Here is a 19636-nt window from a genome sequence, read left to right as displayed (position 1 = left end):
TAGGCTATATTATTTGTCCATTGCTTAGCAAAATATTATTGTTTTATGCTATTTCCTAGGTCGTGTTTAATGAAGTTCACGAGCACATGACGGCATATGTTAGCGTATTTATTTATTTATTTTTAGGGCATCATGTGTACCAGCCAAACACTGTTTTTGGTGCAGTATATCATACAAATAATTTTATATTTCATACAGTTGGCGTTACTGGGAGCACGTGCGTAAATGACGCAATAACCTGGTCAAACCCCTAACCGCCCTCTACTGTCATAATCCAAAATGGCAGCCACCATCGGGAGACTACTCAGGACCTCTGTAAGTGCAACTTCGTGCAACATATCATCACATTTGATATCGACACTTTTTCTCCTTACTTCGGTATGAATGAATCAGTAATATACTACTGTCGGTAGCAGGTAATGATGAGTAATCTACACCTGCACTGAGGCGGTGTTATAGCATGTGTGTCGCACATTTAAACCACCAGTCCGGTGACAAACCTCTGGTCCGCGGCCGCTGTTTTACACCAATACGGTCCATAAGAAATATTCACTTCATTAAAAGCTGTTCGCAGAGTAAGTAAGGGTTTCATTCTGAACTGCTAACACAATAACAAAAAGTAGCTTTGCTTGGTAGGTTACTATGTTATATTGACCATTTGATACATTGCCGTACTGTAAAAGCGTCTAATGTTGCCATGTTTCTGCTGTGTGACCCTCTTTCAAACCGCGCACGTGCAATGTCAAAGCGGGAAAGCACCGGTGTAATTGATGACATTAGTAATGGTGTCTCTGTTATTTAAAGGTTGCAGTAAGACAGTTAGCAAGGAACACGTCTTGTTTTTCTCTTGATGCTTTTATGTTTTCTTTGTCAGTTTTTACAGAGTAACCGTTGAATCTTTCAACTTGAACACTATCCTGAAACTAACACACCTAAATGGAACGCAGCCATCATTATTATCAGCTATAACTGTGCCTTTCTTTGCTTTAACGTGTCAAAATGTGTACTGTGGAAAAAAGTATTTATGGTATGTGTGCAACGTCCTTGAGCAGACATATCTTGTTGTCAAAAGGGACACTACAGGTGTTTATGTGGAAGTTAACACAATACCAATATAAAAGTATAACATGTAAGATTTCATATATAAAAAATGCCTGCTGTGAAAAATTCAAAATTAGCTAAATGATCAAGGAAGTTAGCACACTAGTAACTAACCTGTCAACACTCAACAGTAATGTGTCTTTTTTTTGTGTAGCCTACACAACTACTGTGTATACAATTTTTTTTATTATTATTCCAGAACAAAATCCACATCAGACCTTTTTTAGAGGTATTTTTAGTGTGGCTGTCTTCACTCCTGTTAGTAACAGCGGGGAACTGTGTTGTCACAGCAGGTATTCTGCTCTTAGCAGCTGATGGAAAACCCCCTGCTGTGATATCACTGTTTGGGGTGAGGTCACAAGGGCTGACCTTTTAAACCGAAGAGTCACACCAAGCAGACGGCAAAGAACTAGCGGTGATGAGGCCTCCCGTTGCCTGTGTCTAGAGCACCATGTTGCACTTGAACACATCGCAAAGACAACAGTCGATGGCCAACTAGCAAAACAAATAGAAGGACGCATTTTCCCTTTTTATGAAGGACAAATTCAACAGTTTCACTACTTTACTAGATTTTAGACCTATTTTAGACCTCATGTTGAGGACACACAACATGGCTGGTTTAACCTTTAAAAATAAGTGTTGTCAATTTACAAACCAAAATAGCGTAAGATTGTTTTCCAGTGTATTTGAAGATTATTCATGTTGAATTCCTGTCTTTTTTTTTTTTTAAGGCGAGGGTTGCAGCAGGAGGGTTGGAAGTGAGAGCAGCCTGTCAACATGGATCATCTGGGGCTGCAAGGATCCTCACGGCTCCTCTACTACAGAGAGCCTGCTTCTCTACCAGTATGTAGTCAGAGAAAATACAGTCAAATTATGATAAGATGGGTAGAGCAAAAACGAATAATTGGTTGACAAAAAGATTCTGCGAAAATTTAAATGGCCAAGCATTTTCATTAGTTAATTGAGAAAAACTGGCTGGTTTTCTATGAACATTTTTTCTATGTATTTTGTCTGTTTTATCAGCAGAATATGTGTTGTTTGGTGGTGGGGTTGTTAAAGCTCAATATCACAATACTATATATTTTTTATTGAAATATATTACGATAAGGTAACTACATGCATCCTAAAATATCCAAGTTGTAAAACTATTTTCACATTGGTTGCATATCCCGGCTTCTACAGTATCAAATTAAATAGCTTGCATGTTTCATCAATGTTATCTTCACTTTAGATGTAAAGGGAGATTGTTTAGAGATGATTCCTGTGTGATGTCTATCTACCTTAGTCTGGAAGTTACCTTGGTTTCACTGAGCAAAGAGTATGACTGAATAAACTGTTTGGCTTTTCTACATCAGGCACCTCCAGATGGAGCCCTGCCGTCACTCAGCCCGCTCCCGCTTTTAAGGGCACAGCTGTCCACAATGGGGAATTCAAGGAGATGAGCCTCGCTGATTTCAAAGGCAAATACCTGGTCCTCTTCTTCTACCCACTGGATTTGTGAGTATTTGTGACCCGCACACAGAGAAAGACATGATGGTGTTCTCGACCTTTTGATAAAAAATGCACATTGAGGAATGTAAGATGTTTAAGTACCTCTACTGATAACAGGTCACACAGGCCACGATAGATAGATAGATAGATAGATAGTAAAGATTTTACTCACCAAGCCTTTTATTTCTCTCTGTGCTTGTCATATCGTAGCACGTTTGTGTGTCCAACAGAGATCATCTCATTCAGCGACAAGGCCAGTGAGTTCCATGACATAAACTGTGAGGTGGTGGGTGTGTCTGTGGATTCTCACTTCACCCACCTGGCATGGATCAACACGCCCCGCAAGGTACTCCTCCCCCCCCCCTCCCTAACTACTTAGTAACTAGTGCAAAGCTCAACGGTGACTCTTTTATTTTTTTATTTCCTCATTTGATGTGTGCCATAGAAGAGCTTTTAGTGAATGGAATGACTGACCTGTGTCTGGAAGACAGGATTGTTAACAGCATAAGCAGCAGTAATCGTGTCAGTGTCAGTCTAACAGCTATTGTTTCGTGGTGTTTTGTCAGACTGGAGGCTTGGGCAACATCCACATCCCCCTGCTGTCTGACCTCAACAAGCAGATCTCTAGAGACTATGGCGTGCTGCTGGAGGGTCCCGGCATTGCTCTGAGGTAGGCTCATCCTGCGCTCTCTGAACTATTCACAGCTGGCAATACAGGACATGCAAATGTCACTGTTTTTTTTATATTCAAATTTTATTTCCAACAGCATTTACAGGGATATCATTGTCTTGACTAGCGTTCTTCAAAAATGTGGTGAAGAAACACAAAATAGACAAACCAGTAGAGATGTAATGTGGGCAGGTGTGATAAGAATACTGAAGTCTCCTAGTGTTGTTGTTACATCCACCATTACTGATGCTATTATTGGTCACATGGCTAACATCACTGTCAATTGTAATTATATACTTGTATTAGACCTTTTTAGATATTCTTGGTATTTATTTATAATATGGTATGTTGTTGCCAAACATTTTTTTTTTTTTACAATATCAATGCAGAGTGTAACAATCATACTTACACCCACATTGGCAATACTGAAGTTTGTTTTGCACTGCCTCATATGTATTTGTTGTTGAGTTTGATGTATTATAAAGTGGCGATACATAACTTTCTGTTGGTGTTGATTCTAGAGGCCTCTTTGGACCAAAGCGCTAGTGTTTTTACCACACATGCTGTCGTAAAGCTATTTTCTTTACGCTATATATATTTATACTGTGGAATACTGAGTTAGTGTTGCCAAGAGTTAGTGATGGTGACTATTTTGTTCAGACATAAAATCATTCACAATAAGAGAATATGTTACAGGTGCATCGTTGCATTTCAAGTGTCTCGTGAGCTAAACACATCACTGTCACGAGCCAAAGCTTAAAGAGATTGTTGTTGTAATAACTTATTTAGTGGATTTTATGAAACCCACGGGCGCTTTACACAACTCCAGGGGGACAAGGGAAAAGAAAATAGTCGGCCAGCACAAAGACGGACTAAAAGAAATAAAACATCCACGCTTGTACTGGCGTACCACTTGCGCATTGTAAAGTTATTTTCTGAATGAAATCGACAAATTACATACCTGACGGCCAATTCTGGGACCTTTTTGAATCATTTACAATCCCGCAATTCATTCTCTGCATTTAACCCCTCCCTCAAGGGAGCAGCAGGCAGCCAATCACAGCGCCCGGGGACCTGCTATTTTTGTATCCATTGTATTTGCGCATTACTACTGTTGTAACTACAGTACTAATTGTTTCTTTAAAAGTGTTAACGATATTAAGATATTGTTTGTTAATGTGTTTCAGAGGCTTGTTTGTCATTGATCCCAACGGTGTGGTGAGACACATGAGTGTCAACGACCTTCCAGTGGGCCGTAGTGTTGAAGAGACACTTCGCTTGGTGAAGGCCTTCCAGTTTGTGGAGACTCATGGTGAGGTGTGTCCGGCCAGCTGGACACCCGAGTCCCCAACGGTGAGTTCTTTCAACCTCAAACACCATCTGTAATGGCTCCCTAAATAGAGTTTCTCAAACACAATGCATTTCAGCCCAGTCAGTACTGATCTGAACTCTTCTCTATTTCTGTTGCCAACTGTCTCTTCTTAGTTAATCATGGTTTTACTAGTAGTGTGTTCAGGGGCTGTCATTTAAAGAAGCTGCTGGGCTTTAAAATGGATATTCTGTACGTCATTGCTCTGCGAGGCAGCCGCAGTGGAAACTAGTTTGTAAAGTTGATTCTGTGGAACTGTTTACTTTTCAGATCAAACCAACACCAGAAGGATCCAAGGAGTACTTTGAAAAAGTCAACTGAAGAAGGCAAAGTTCATAAGTCATACACTTAGTTTACAGTTAAGTTGTATTTACGCACAGCTAAATACACTAATAAATATTCTTTATAAATGGCAGCTTTGTTTTGATTAATGTGCAGATTGTGGTGTAGTCGTTTTCATTTTAAGGATAACTGAATTTAATTCACCTCCCCCTCAACACTACAGAAAACGTACTACTGTTAAGGTCAATGTGACCAATACAGTAAGTTATGAAATTCATTACAAAAGTAATTACCCTCAAAGTCAAAACCACGCTTAATAACCCCTGTACATAAACATGTTTATTTTCTCTTTTTACAGCAAGTTAATATGCAGGTTCAAAATGTCTATTCAGACATTGGTACACAACAGGAGGTGCCAAAATCAACTTTAGTGGAGAACTGGAAATTAGAAAAAAAAAGGCATTGCCACTTCTCATACAAGTAGGGTACATACTGTATTTACACAAAACGGGGAAAAGCCTTGGAAACGCTCCGCGTGTGTGGTTATGAAAACATCTAGTCTTAAGTGTACATAAATCTCACTTTATACAGTGTGTGGGGAAACAAAGCAATCGCCTCATTCCTTCTGACATTCACAAATGATGTTTCAGGTTAGGCAACAGAACAAGAGGGAAATGGCTTACCAGAAGATGTAGACCGCTTGAAGCTTCAAATAATATGAAATCAAAATAAGTGTCCGTAAGCAGACCTGTCACCAAAATGCAGTTTACATTTTGAGATTGAGAAAATGATCATAAGGAAGGGAGGAAAAAACGACAGTGCTGACTGAAGAGAAATTTGATGAGCAGATTGTTTGGTGAAAATTTCATGCAATTTCAGGCAAGATGTAACAGCCCCATCCCAAGCACCAAAGAAAAGAACTTGTTTTTAACTGATTTAAAAAAAAAAAAAAAAACACCCTGTAGTAAATCTGTACAACGAAAATACATTTGGGATCTACATCTAAAGGTACATTAAGGTTATATACATTCCCACCCATATCCATATATTATCTTTACAAGTAGACTTCATTCAAACCCAAACATTAAGAAAACCCCGGCTAAACGGGGAAATGGGATCACATCAAACATCCATTTAAAAATCTGTTCTTACTGTACCTCAACCATTGATCAGTCCCTCTGTTCTCGTCTGTACAGTAAACTACAGCAGGACTAAAATCTCCCTCAACTGGATGGATTGCTACTGTAACGGAATTAAGAATCATCAAAACGGGAAAAGGATTCTTGAGTGACGACAGCTTCTTATGTCATCTTTTTGCAGTGGAAGTAAATCGGAAGCAAACAACTTTTATGTATTAACGATATTTTGAGTGACTTCAAGAATACAAAATAAAAATCCAGTCAGAACACGGGCATGAACCCAACTCTCCAATATTCTGACCCACTAGAACAAAAGGCTTTCAATACACTTCGGCCTCTTCACTGAAGAGAGCATTCCATCAATAAACATGTATGTTCTCTGGTCTCAGGTGGGACTAGGGTGGAAAAGAGAAGCCATGTCAGCCATATTTGCCCCACCGTTTGTTTGAAAGCAACTGATAAAAACAGAACCTTTGATATCTCTTCCGCAGATTTGCACTTGTTCCGAGTTGCGGCGTTGAAATTCATTCAGAAAATGGAAGAAAAAAAAAACTACATTGTACAAAGCGAGATTCTCACAAATCTCTTTGCAAGAAAGAAAAGTAATAAAGAATGACTTGTGCCCGCCGCTTTTCAGAATACACATAGGAAAATCCATTTAATATCCCTGTGTTGCTGCTTCGCTTCTTAGTCAATTTTCACATTTGTGTAGATCTTCCTCACGAAGGCACTTGTTCCCACGTATCCAACGGCACCTGGAAAACAAAAGAGTTCAGGAAGTTTCTTTTTAGGTGACCGGGCAAGTCTTTACTCTACTCTCACTTTGCAGATAAATCCATCACAAGATAAACTGGTCACTGGTAAAGGTATCCAACAAGGTACATCTTACGTCTACAAAATGAGCAGTCAGACATCCAACAAACCCAGACAGCACCCTGTAGACGTGAGCGCAGATAGAGAACGCTCCACAAAAGGTGCTTTAAGGTAGCCTGGAAATCCAGACCCAAATCCTAAAGGATTAAGGGTTTGGCATTGAATAATGAAAGTCGCCCATCTCGAGGGGCGGCACCAAGCGTGCATTTGAAATCTCACTGCACGCAATTGGATAACACTACGACCAATCACAACAACACACTGGGTGGCGTATCCAGAGCCCCATGCGCGTAGCTATCAGCAGAGATAACTGGTAGATCAAACTGTCATCCGTTTAGCTCGCCTCTGGCCCGCCTATATCAGATAGACCATTGTGATTGGTGCAGCCCGCCTATATCAGATAGACCATTGTGATTGGTGCAGCTCGCCTCTGGCCCGCCTATATCAGATAGACCATTGTGATTGGTGCAGCTTGCCTCTGGCCCGCCTATATCAGATAGACCATTGTGATTGGTGCAGCTCGCCTCTGGCCCGCCTATTTCAGATAGACCATTGTGATTGGTGCAGCCCGCCTATATCAGATAGACCATTGTGATTGGTGCAGCTCGCCTCTGGCCCGCCTATATCAGATAGACCATTGTGATTGGTGCAGCTTGCCTCTGGCCCGCCTATTTCAGATAGACCATTGTGATTGGTGCAGCCCGCCTATATCAGATAGACCATTGTGATTGGTGCAGCTCGCCTCTGGCCCGCCTATATCAGATAGACCATTGTGATTGGTGCAGCTCGCCTCTGGCCCGCCTATATCAGATTGGTGCAGCTCACCTCTGGCCCGCCTATTTCAGATAGACCATTGTGATTGGTGCAGCCCAGCTACAAGGGAATAGTTAACGAGCGAGGATTTAAGGTCATTTAAGGTGCATGGAGCCCTCCTTGGCTGATTTAGAATTTTGCCTCCCTCCACAGGGTGAGAAACACTTGTTTGATTTAAAAATGAAAAACAACTTAATCTGAATGGATTTCTGTGAGTTGTAATTAGCTAAAAAGGACTTTTCGGTTGTCCATGTTTTCATCCAAACCAGTACACAGCTGCTATGGATACAAGTCGTTGTCCCGGGAAACGTCCTGCGCTGCACCCGACAGTGTAACACCACCTGCTGTGTGATATTTTCACATCCCTCTCCATGACTGTCCCTTTGACCACCTCCCATCTAAATCATGGGCTGCTTTGGTTTGGCAAGATGTTTTTTAGCACCCAACTTGAGGTCAACCCCTCTCTCTTAATCTCTGTCACAGTATGATGCTGCTCTAATAACATGCCATAGTTTGGTCTCCCCTCTGACTTCTAACACTGCCACGTTTTTAATTAAACTTGTGCAGGAACTGCGTTAAACAGGTTTTTATACTGTAGGTTTTTGGGAGATCGTTATGCTAATGATGAAATCTCACGAACGTGCTCCTCATGAATAGGCGGCAAGTTAAAACAGACCAGTTACTAGATGTTTGTGCAGTCTGACCTGAACACTTAAAGAATCAACCCACGCAGAAAAAAAGTAAGATTTAAAAGGGACAGTTGACCATAAAATCTAAAATACATGAGTCCATGGTTGGCGGATGTAGTTCGGTACAAAGAAAACAGTTCCTACATGAAACTGCTCACAGCTAGGACTGGATTGTCTTCAGTAACCAAGTCCTGCTTTCTGGAAAAAGACATTGTTGACTGTTTCAAATGTATTTTATTTAAGTGCCATCTAGTTTTATTTTATCGGAGAGAAGGCAGACATCTCTACGGCCGACAGTTCCAACACTGGGCAACAAAACAATCTAGATTGAAAAACAGCACTACGGGTAAGAGAAATAAGATGTATATCTGATTTTAGGATGAACTGGCCTTTTAAGAGGACCTGCAACAGACTTTGCAATTACACATTTCTGACTTAATCAGGAGTTCATAAAAGCTGATTTCTTTGAATATTATCTGTCAAAGAGTCATGCGTTTCTTTAGATCAGGACAGTCCTGAAGTATTTAAACAACTCACCACACATGATTCCCAGGGCGGTGCTGAACACAGCCATGTAGCCAAAGTAGAAGGATGTCTGAAACAGCCCGTACATCCTGAAATACCAGGATACAGCATGTAAGCAATGCAGTTGATGATTTAAGTTGTTTTTTGTTCTATGACTTTTTAAAATGTTTTTTTTGCCAACAGTACGACTTGTGGGTATGTGGTTAATATACTAAAACTTACTTAGTTTTGAAGAAGTAGTAGTAAAAGGAGTACATGTAGACATAAACAGCAGTGGATGCAGCCGAGAGGAAGCTTGTCCATTGCCTAGAACAAAAGACCAAAGTGAGTAAACAGCCACTAAACAGTAGCATAGGTCACCTTTTGAATCAATAATTCACTCAGCTCTGGGACTGAGGCAGGTGAACATGAGGTAATATTATTTTCCACCAATAAGTATGAATGTTTGGAAAAATATTCCAGTGTCAAAAAATGACCACACTCACCATCTGTAGTCCTCAGCGTTGAGCAGGAAGTACGTACACACGATGGTGACGCACACAGTCACGATGCACAGGATGACCAGGACCAGCATCATGAAGCCGTACACATAGTAGATTTTGTAGGCCCAAAAGGACGTGAAGATAAAGTACCTGAAGAACGAGGACAGAAAAAAACGTCACTGGCTGTAAGGTTATCTCCCAACACACACTGTAAGCTCTCTCATTATCACAGCACAAACTTACATTTCAATGAAAATCGATCCGAACGGAAGGATTCCTCCGAGGCAGACGATGACGGCCGGCTCCATGAACCTGACGCACAACAATGAATGTATGAATATGACTGTACATACATTGAACACTATACAAGTGGGCACATCAGATACACCCCCCCCCCCCCACTTCAGGGCAAAGGTACATGACTATGGGAAGAAAGAAGGAAACCGGAGACACAAAATTGGAAATCCAAGCAAAGTCTGACAGCGGCCTAGAGTCACATGGATCATTTCCTGTTGGCAGCTGGCAACAGTGCTTGGCAGAAGGTCGTAAATGTTAATACACTCAGTTTATTGCTTTGCTATTATCATTACCATAACAGTTTGTATAGACAACAAAGCCCTTTTCTAAACTGATGTCTAACACTCAGTATTAATGTCATGCTTTAAGCACAACTTCCTCACTGCTGTGTGAGTCATTACACTTCCCATTACACACCTCATGCCATTTGAATGCATGGTCCACAGTAGTGCTCAGGTAATTACTTCATCAATACACACATTCAAGTTTTTCTTTTTTCCTTCATTAATGGCTGTTTAAACAGATATGAAACAGTATAATTCCAACACCAAATGTGTATTATCAAGTATATGTATTAATTTTAATCTGTTTATTGATCCCAATGGGGAAATTACAATTTACACTCTGTGTAAACACTTCTCTCCAGCCACCAACCCACACTCCCTTCTTTTTGGTCCACACGGGGACTTGAACAGTGACCCTCCGGTTCCCAACCCAACTTCCTATGGACTGAGCTACTGCCCCCCCAATTATCCACATTTGAAATAGTTTTGAACCCAAAAGAAGAATTTAATGATGAAAACCTCCACCCATCCATCTAGAAATTGCAGGTCTGCTTATGTTTTATGTGCGTATCTCTCAAACCATTAGTCTGATTGACTTCAAGTGCAGTGCCAAGTTTGAAGAAGAAAAAGAAAAAGAAGCAGACATTGGCTTTTTCCGCTCTAGCCGCTGAGTGTGGTGGAGCTGCTGTGCTTCGGTGCGTTCTCCATGTACAATACATCTCTTTTCTTGCAAACCCTTCGTACAAAAACATATCTGTAAAGAGGACGTTCTACAACCTAAAAGCATGAAAGACCATTCAAAAAATATAGAGTACTCCTCTCAGCCATCTGACTGCCTTGTGGCAGGATTTTCCAAACTTTTTAAACATGTATCTAATTCATCCCACAGAAACCCAAATTTGCAGGTTATTTGCCGTTTTTCATATCAGCTCTGTTTCATATCGTAAATTTTAAATATTTGGGTTACTTGTAAAAAGGTATGTCATTTTCATAAACTAAATAATGAACACCGTCAACTATTAGCATAGTAAATATTCCTTGAACAATAATTGGTTGTCCCAGTACTACTATGGTATGTGCAGATTATGTGTCATCTTTGATCAATGGTAAGTTTGAATGTACATTTTTGGACTGTGTGCACGTACCACAAAACATTTACCTTACTCGGACACTAAACGGACCTTGCCTGTGTTGGGTCACACCTACCATTTCTTCTCAGGGATGGGGCGCGGCACGGCGTTCACTCGGCAGGGGAAATTTGGCTGGCCGGACAGATTCCTCCCCAGAATTGTTCCCACGAGGTTAAGCGGCAGAATGACAAAGAAGCAGATACAGCAGACAGCGACCTGCAGGAAACATACAATATTCCGTGTTGTGGTGTTTTCAGATCAACCCCCCTTCTTCATTCCGCTCATTTAATAAAATTAATGATTAACTGGTTTCCCAAAGTCCTTGTAGCAAAAAACACTAGTGCTCATTAAATTAGACTGAAATCAAATGTATCCAGGCTTGTTGTTATTATCAGATCTAAAAACTGACCCAGATTTCTCTTTTACGTCTGTTGAAATATGTTTGGCAAATGCAGTTGGTACATGGCTTTTTCATGGTTTGATTTCAAGAGCTTTACGTGACACTTCCATTGTTATGCTGATAAGACAAAAAACTCTTGAGTGTTGTGTCACGCCAACAAACAGCTGCTTGCAGTTTAGTAACCTAAGAGACTGCACTGAGTTAAGGGAAACAGTGTCATGTGGAAAGTGTTTTATAGGATGTGATCTGTTTTTAATGATCTTCAGATGAGGACAATTTCCCAGCCTGTACCATAGAAACGTATTTTCAACAACGAGATGCAGTTTAATCACTTGGGCCTGAATCCTTGCTACACTATGGTCATTACTTCATTCGTCTATCAGCCTCATGACTGATGAACTCTACGTCATATCACTTCCCCCCCCCACAGTGCAGCAGCACAGCCCCACTGATTAACTGGAGCCGTTGACTCAGAGGAACTCTGTGGTTTTTAGGGTGGTGTTGCTGTGTCACACCCACCATGGTGCCAAATGGGATGGCTCTGGAGGCGTGGTAGTACATAGCGATGAAGTTGATGAAGAAGGCAGTCCCGCACACCATGGCTGGGATCAGGAAGGCCCCAATGAACATTTGCTTAATCCATCTTCTGCCTGTGTTATTCAGACAAATAAACAGCATAATGTGAGAAATGTATGATAACTTTGAAAAAGGAAATAAAGCTCTTAGTCAGTATACAGAAAAGAGAGAATGTGATGCAAGGCCTATTTTATTTTTTATTTATTTTTAAATTACCTCCTTGTTTTGCATACAAGCTTCCCCCAAAGTAGCCATTGACAGGGGAGGTGGCAGCATACACGAAAATGGCTGTGCTCAGCATGGATCCTCTCCTGCAGAGAAAAAAGATGTGAGTGTGCAGTCCTGAAAAAAATCCGGAGCTAAAGAAATGACGTTTTTCCTGATGGATTACGTATTTGTTTTTGGCAAAATGATTTGAAAAGTAGTCTTAGGCAATAGGGGTGGGAATCACCAGAGGCCTCACGATACAATATCACCCCCCCCCCCCCCTCCCCCAACAGATCTACCTTTTTTATGGAACTGGATCCAAAATGGAACCTGCTATCTGAGCCTAACCCCATAATTACAACAAAAAGTTACAACCAGGCAGTTAGCTGCCACCGACTCACTCTGTGTACAGATCCTCGACCATGGCGACGATGATGACGATGAAGGAGACGGAGAAGATCTGGCAGCCGGAGCCGATGAGTGAAGAGAAGATCAGTGGGTGGCTTGACGGCCGAAACACGTCGCCATGTACCTGCTTCCACCCGTATTCATCTCCCAGGTCTCTGTCCTGATGGTGCACGGTGACAACATGAGAAAACTGGGAAGGCATTTTAAAAATGTTCTTGCACACCATAAAGCCACCCCGTACAATACTTGTATTGCAGAAAGAAAATAACTAAAAGAATTCAAAAACAAACTGTCCAATCACTAAAACCCCAAAAACTAACAAGGATGACCAAACCTTACATTTGAAAACTCACAATTTTACATTCAGCAAATAGCAATTTGTTCAGAGCAAACTGCAAAGTCAATAAAAAGCATACCATGTCATCCATTTCCTCCTCTTTGCTATATCTGGCGTAATCCTTTCTTAGTGTTCTCATCAGGATCATGGACACCAGACCCACCAAGAAAATGACCATCATGAAGGAGTTGAAGATGGAGAACCAGTGAATCTAAACAAAAGAATGAATACAAAAACAATTAAGTAACTATGGTACAAAGCTTATTAAATCAAAGCCAAATACATCAAATATTTAAAGCTCCAATTAAGGAATAGAAACCATTTAGTGGAGTGAAAACATTTTCAGTAAAAATTTGCTGAATGCATTACTCGGGATATTTAAGGTATTTAAAAATCACACAAATACAAGTTTAGAAAATCCCCGCTCTCAGCTGGCTCTGGTTCTGGGTACAAGCCAGGGCAGGGAACACATTTGTTCATCCACCGGCTGTAGTAGCTAGTGGATTACTTAATTCAGCTAAACTTCCTACTATAGAGAGCCCTGGAGGAGGAGGGAGTCAAGGAGTCAGCCAAAAGTTACCAGACTGGTCAATTACACCATACTTAACTCATACCTTCTGAAAGCTCATATGCAAGGGTGCTGTCACAACAAGCCCCTGGCGTTCTTGGCTTGCATGATGAAGCACCAATCTGACACCAAACCTAACATTCAACTCACCCTGTGCTGGAAGAAGGACGGATCAAGGTACTTGTCGAATCGGTCTTCAAACTTCACATCTGACTTCTTCCACTTCACCTGTGATAGGAAAGGTTCACATTCATATATTGCCTGTATCCTAACACGTTTACATGACGGAGGGGACTGGTGTCGCAAATTAGCTTTAGCTGTACAACATGCACGTGTCCAGTACATTGGACACTGCCTCTGCAACTGTCAATGTTTCTCTGTACTTGTCCCATACATATAAACGGATAAAAAATGTTATAGAAGAAAAAAACAGAGCCCCGTGAGATTACAAGATACATGCGACAGACATAAAAAGGAGTGTTTGCATAAAGAAAGGACCAGTGGATCATTTAGTACTCACAGAGTAAGACATCGCAATTCTGGTGTTTGGCACGAGTCTGACTTTGCCTTCACTGGTCAGATTTACATCAACAATTCTGTTGCCATTGAAGCCAATCTCCAGTTTCTTGTACGTCCACAGATAATGATCTTCCCCGTTTTCATCCGCCTCACCCACAATACCTTCAAAGAAATTGAGGTTGACTTAGACATTGGGTGTTTACAGTAATGGTCAAATGTAAAAGGTGTAAACGCTGGGCCTTCAGTTATGTAAAATTAATAAATCAGGGTGTGCAAATAAATGCCAAATACAGGCCACTTGCTACACTGCTGCTCATTAACTTTGTAACATCACTCGTCTGTATTAATCTGTTAAATACCGTCTGTAAACAATCTCTGACTCAAAGCAAATCAGTTGGATGCAAAACAATCCCGCTGAATCCACTCCCAACTGGCTGCCCGTTATTCTAGGTCTTAAAACGCACTGCACACGTATCCTTCTGTTTTTCCACTGCATCGGCACATGACTAATCGTTAACATAGAAATTCAATGCTATTGCATTGTGGCAACACGTACCGTAGCAGATTTGAGGCCACTACAAAAAATAAATATATAAAAAGGCTCACTAATGAGAAAGTTTTTCATGAATCTCTCAATATAAGTGTGCCTCTTCAGGGAGTATTACACCTCTTCTGATTTTAGTATGATATCTGGTATGGTTATATAAGTCTATAAAAAAAAATAAAAAAGCACATTATTTTGGATAAGATGAATAGCCCAGCAACTATTACTAGTGGTGAAAAAAAAAAAAAAAAAAAAAAAAATAGATACAGCATAGCATTGCGATATTTTCAGTGGCAATACTGTTTCGATACACAGGCGCCAAGTATGGATCTTTTATTATATACGTGTTGGTCAGTTTGTCTGCTTGACAATCCCATTTTGCAGCAATAAAATTGAAGTGATATTAACAAGGAGAAATGTATCACTCTAGATAAAACAGATGTTGACAAAGTTTCCTTTTGGGGAGATCATTTGAAATTGGGAAAAATCTGAAGTTGGGGGGAAAATTGCAATATATCGCAGAATATTGCAATATGTTTAAAAATCGCAATAATATTGTATTGTGGCATAAGTATCGTGATGATATTGTATCGAGAGGCGTCAGGTGATTCCCACCCCTAACTATTACGTGTCTTGAGAAAAATCCCTGGGACCAAAATGTCGACCAATAAATCAAATGCAGAAGGAAGACTTGAGTGTGAGAATTCTATTTTCATTATTCTGGATCACAAATTAATGATGGCAGGCGATGTTTTTAAGTCCATTTTACCAACATTGGGCAGGTGAGCTGACTCCAAGTTAAGACATTGTAGTTAGTGGGGATTCTTGTCTTAGGTTTAAAATCTGCTGCTCCGGGCTTTTTATGAATAACCCAAACCAAACACGTCTCAGACTAGATACGTGCACGGGTTCAGTTAACACGCTGGCAAACCGGACATGAGGTTAAAGTCTATATTTAGTTATTGTGATTAGGGCAGGAGTATGTAACATACAACGTAGAGAATTGTCTAAGTAAATGCCAGTGCCCCACCCACTACCAACATCAGCTAACACAGTTATGTTTGATCACCTGTAGGAGTGGCACCACTGTACAAACTACTACCACGTATGTAAGCGTTCCCAATGATAGCGTGTAAGAATCGCAGCATAAACAAGTGTCTGAAATTAAAGTGGGTCATGAAAAGGCTTCTTAGCACAGAACAATGAACACTTCCCAATAGGGCTGGGCTATATATCGATATATGACACTAGATAACGTCTTAGATTTTGAATATCGTAGTATGGCAATATTACATCAGTGTTGTGTTTTCCTAGTTTTAAAGGCTGAATTACAGTAAAGTGATGTCATTTTCTGAACGTACCAGACTGTTCTAATATTTGCCTTTACCCATTAGTCATTATACCCACGGTATTGGTGATTGTCATTGTGTTAATATATTGTGAAAGCACAAATTGTCAACCCTACAATATCATCACAATATCGACATTGATGTATTTGGTGAAAAATATTGGGATATTTGATTTTCTCCATATCGCCCAGCTCTACTTCCCAGTCAAGGTTAGTGTCAAAAGTTTTTTTTTTTAATACAGTGCACAAATACTACAAATAGTAAGCTGTAAGGGTGTAATTAGTCGCAAAATTCAAGGTTTGATTTGGTACATGATAATTATGATTTCATAAGTAAACAGGTTTTATCTGATCTGTTTAGAGGGGTTCCTCTATCACAATATATACAACTAGCTACAATATAACAGCCAGACAAGATGACAGTAACTAAAGACAGCAGCTAATCAAGCAGAGCACTGCATTGTCCAAAACATGCTGAACTGTACCACACACACAGAGTCGAGTGCCTTTCAGTAAGCCATTTCATACATGATATAAAAGGGTACCATCACACCCCTAGTAGAATGGCCGAGGACGAATGGACAGTCCGGCCCATGAATAAGAACTGGCTTAACTTCTCCAAAACGAATCTGAACACACTGATACACAAGACGCCAGTGTCGTTGCAACCCTTTGTGAGAGGCTAATGAGCTAATAAGTAACGGAGAGAGAATGGAAGACACGGATAGACGAGAGTCAGAAAATACTCCTGTAATACTAATACTACAAATCACAGGACAACTCACAACAAAGACATTTTTCAGTATCTGGCAATATCTCAGGAGGTCTGTCAAACACAAAGGCAGATTGAAAAAAGAAAAGTATCACTTACCCCAGATGGGCAGGTCGTCTATGTACATTTGGTACCAGTAGTGATTCTTTATGGCATAGACAAAGGCATCCCGTTTTGCTTTGTCCAGGTCAATTTCACAGTATGTTGTCTGCAGGACTTCATCTACAAGGGACCATAAATACAACATTATTTTTGGTAGGAAATAAAGTGTGAAAAAATAATAGACCCACAGACGCAGAGACAATTATTTCAATGCCGTCATGGGTTTGTATGTACTCAAGGTGAAAGTCGTAACAGTAGAATAATACCTTTGAACTTGATATCGAGGCCGCTGAATTCAAGCTCCACTCCTTGCAGTGCCTCTCCGAGCGTTTCATGGTAATGACTGATGGTCTTCTTGTTGCCCGCGCAGAAGGGCAAAGAGAAGTACTTGTATGTCTCCTGTCGGTTGTGGTAAGGGCCCACTGTGTTCATCCATAAAACTACCTCTTCTTTATCTGTGTACTACAAAAGGAAAAACAAGGACTCTTTTATTGTTAAGTCCAGTAATGCTTCACCAGTTCTTCTATTCCTACTGGTTTCATGTTCTAGGAGACATTTAAATAAAAAAAAAAAGTGTGTGACACTTAAGTAACTTTCACTACATGTCCACACTGATATTACTAACAAAACAAAGCAGCTAGCTACAGACACATTCCATTTAGACCGGGTTAAAAGAAGATGGCTAGTACACGGTAACGTTATCCCAACATTTGCACTGAAACTAGCGTTATTAGCTACTGCATTCAAATTCATGCAAACAATAAACTGTAACACACTTATCGCTGCATCAGTGTGACACTATAAAGAGTGGTGTAACGTTACGCTAACAATGTTTGCTTACAATAGGTGAAGTTAATTTCAATGTATATCCGTTTCCTGTCGCATTATGTGATAAAGACAATTATGTAATACACACTATGAACTTGTAAATCAGTTGTAATTAGCGCACCTGGGTCTGACTATAGCGAAGAAGATGAAGAAATAGCGAGAGGCCCTGGTGTTTTACTGGTGTTTTAACATAAGGTAACGTTGGCATGGCAAACAGGATATAATTTCTGGAAAATCCTGTTTGTCGGGTCGACCTTGAGGCTAAAGAATTTACGTGTTTATTATGCCAGTTTTGGTTTTGTTTAACAACTAGATAGGCTAGCTAGCTAGCTAGCTAACTAACTAACGCTAGCTAGCCTAACTTGAGCGCAGAAAGCTTGTGAAGACCAGAGTGGAAGACGTGCTAATAAGCTAGCAGGCAAACGCTAGCCATAAGCACTTAGGCCGATAAGTGGTGACAAGTTAGCTAGCTAATGTAATTGAATGCCTATCTGTTTGATAGCTCGTCAAGTAATGGTATTAATACATAACCCAACAGACCAAGCCATGCACTCTGTCGTGTCTGTAATTCTGTTTCCTTGTATGCAGCTAGCTAACGTTACAGTTAGCAGGTTACACAGAGCACAATCGTCCATTATTTTCAAGGCTCCCTCTTCTCAATCGGCCTCTCAAAACGCCGTCTTACCGTGTGGTCATGTTCATCTGCGTGTACAGGTAATAACGAGCCCACTATAGCGAGGAAGGCCGTGGCCGCTGCTACCTTCCACCTGGAAGATCCCATTATTTTCGGAGAAAGTGTGCAGAAAGATTGGGGATGTTAGCTTTGTAGGGCTATCCCACCTTCTTCCTGGTTGTATGACAGAGGCAATTTTAGGGATGCTGTCGTACGCATATAGCGTAAGCGCTTTTCTAACGCACATCGCACGCACATTGGATTGGCTGAGTTGAATCACATGACTCACAGCCTCCAGTCCTGATGGAAAGCGATGGATCAGACGGTGAATAAAGAAACTCTGTCAGCGCACCGCCCGCAACCTTCAGCCACGTCATCCGACTGCCAAAGACTGGAGCTTCACATCACCTTTGACAGGGCTGGTGAATGAAACGCGATCCACGTGCACAATAAACGGGTCTATTCACTAATGGGCCTGAAGTTGTCTGATATCATTGTCTCACTTTTCATGCGTTTGAATGCATTTTAAGGCATTCACAAAACCATTGTTTTGGACGTCCCTCCCCCGAGGATAGTGCGGATAACTTAATACCGCAGGTTAGGACCTTCCAATTCATAGATGGATTATTGAGACCATAATATTTAACCTATGACGGCTTCACGTTCTAACTCATTAATGAAGTTGGTTGTACTTCTCTAATTAGAACTACCACAACCAAACACCATAAAAAGGACTATATTTATAACAATGCTCCATTTACTTTACAGCAGTAGTGAGGTGCTCCAATCGTATTTCTCTTTCAAGATACTGTTCTGTAAATGTGGGACGATGGCATAGGACAACATTAGTCAAACCTTGTCTTCAAAAGGAGACAGATCCCTCTTCCTATGCGTTTGAGCTGTAAAGTGTCATCTAACAACTACAAAACATGTGGTACAATGTATCAAATAAAACAAACTATATTTTACATCAATCTGCAGAACTACAGTATATAAATGTGTATCAGTACAAAATGAAGTTGGAAGGCCTGGTTTAATAAGAAATCTGCTAAAACATTTAGTATGTTCAACAGAGTGTTTCTGACAGAGAGAGAAAGGCCAAATCAGCAGATTTTTTGTTTTAAAAAAGCAGATTTTGGGACATTTTACAAAATTAAGTACATTTTAAACACTTGTTGAAGTACATGAACTCTCCCACAGAGATGTTCC

At 40.5% G+C, this 19636-nt stretch overlaps 2 protein-coding genes across 2 annotated transcripts; one reads left to right on the top strand and one right to left on the bottom strand.

The window, feature by feature from the left end:
• Nucleotides 1-71: 71 nt before the first annotated feature.
• prdx3 (peroxiredoxin 3) lies at nucleotides 72-5046 on the top strand. Its single transcript, XM_032507343.1, has 7 exons — nucleotides 72-315; nucleotides 1833-1944; nucleotides 2457-2598; nucleotides 2803-2938; nucleotides 3159-3262; nucleotides 4450-4615; nucleotides 4902-5046. Exons 1-7 carry the CDS (start codon nucleotides 280-282, stop codon nucleotides 4950-4952), a joined length of 747 nt encoding a protein of 248 aa, XP_032363234.1. The 5' UTR covers nucleotides 72-279; the 3' UTR covers nucleotides 4953-5046.
• A 186-nt stretch (nucleotides 5047-5232) lies between these two features.
• tm9sf3 (transmembrane 9 superfamily member 3) lies at nucleotides 5233-18668 on the bottom strand. Its single transcript, XM_032507333.1, has 15 exons — nucleotides 18440-18668; nucleotides 17193-17388; nucleotides 16924-17046; nucleotides 14162-14322; nucleotides 13792-13869; nucleotides 13153-13284; nucleotides 12730-12896; nucleotides 12338-12432; nucleotides 12065-12195; nucleotides 11222-11361; nucleotides 9678-9746; nucleotides 9438-9584; nucleotides 9175-9258; nucleotides 8965-9041; nucleotides 5233-6807 (listed from the first exon to the last, which is right to left on the bottom strand). The coding sequence occupies exons 1-15, from the start codon at nucleotides 18533-18535 to the stop codon at nucleotides 6740-6742; spliced, it is 1764 nt and encodes a 587-aa protein (XP_032363224.1). The 5' UTR covers nucleotides 18536-18668; the 3' UTR covers nucleotides 5233-6739.
• Between the last annotated feature and the right edge of the window lie 968 nt (nucleotides 18669-19636).

The sequence above is a fragment of the Etheostoma spectabile genome, unplaced genomic scaffold (genome assembly GCF_008692095.1).
Source record: "Etheostoma spectabile isolate EspeVRDwgs_2016 unplaced genomic scaffold, UIUC_Espe_1.0 scaffold00002169, whole genome shotgun sequence".
Taxonomy (NCBI): Eukaryota; Metazoa; Chordata; class Actinopteri; order Perciformes; family Percidae; genus Etheostoma; species Etheostoma spectabile.
This window is presented reverse-complemented; position numbering and strand designations above follow the sequence as displayed.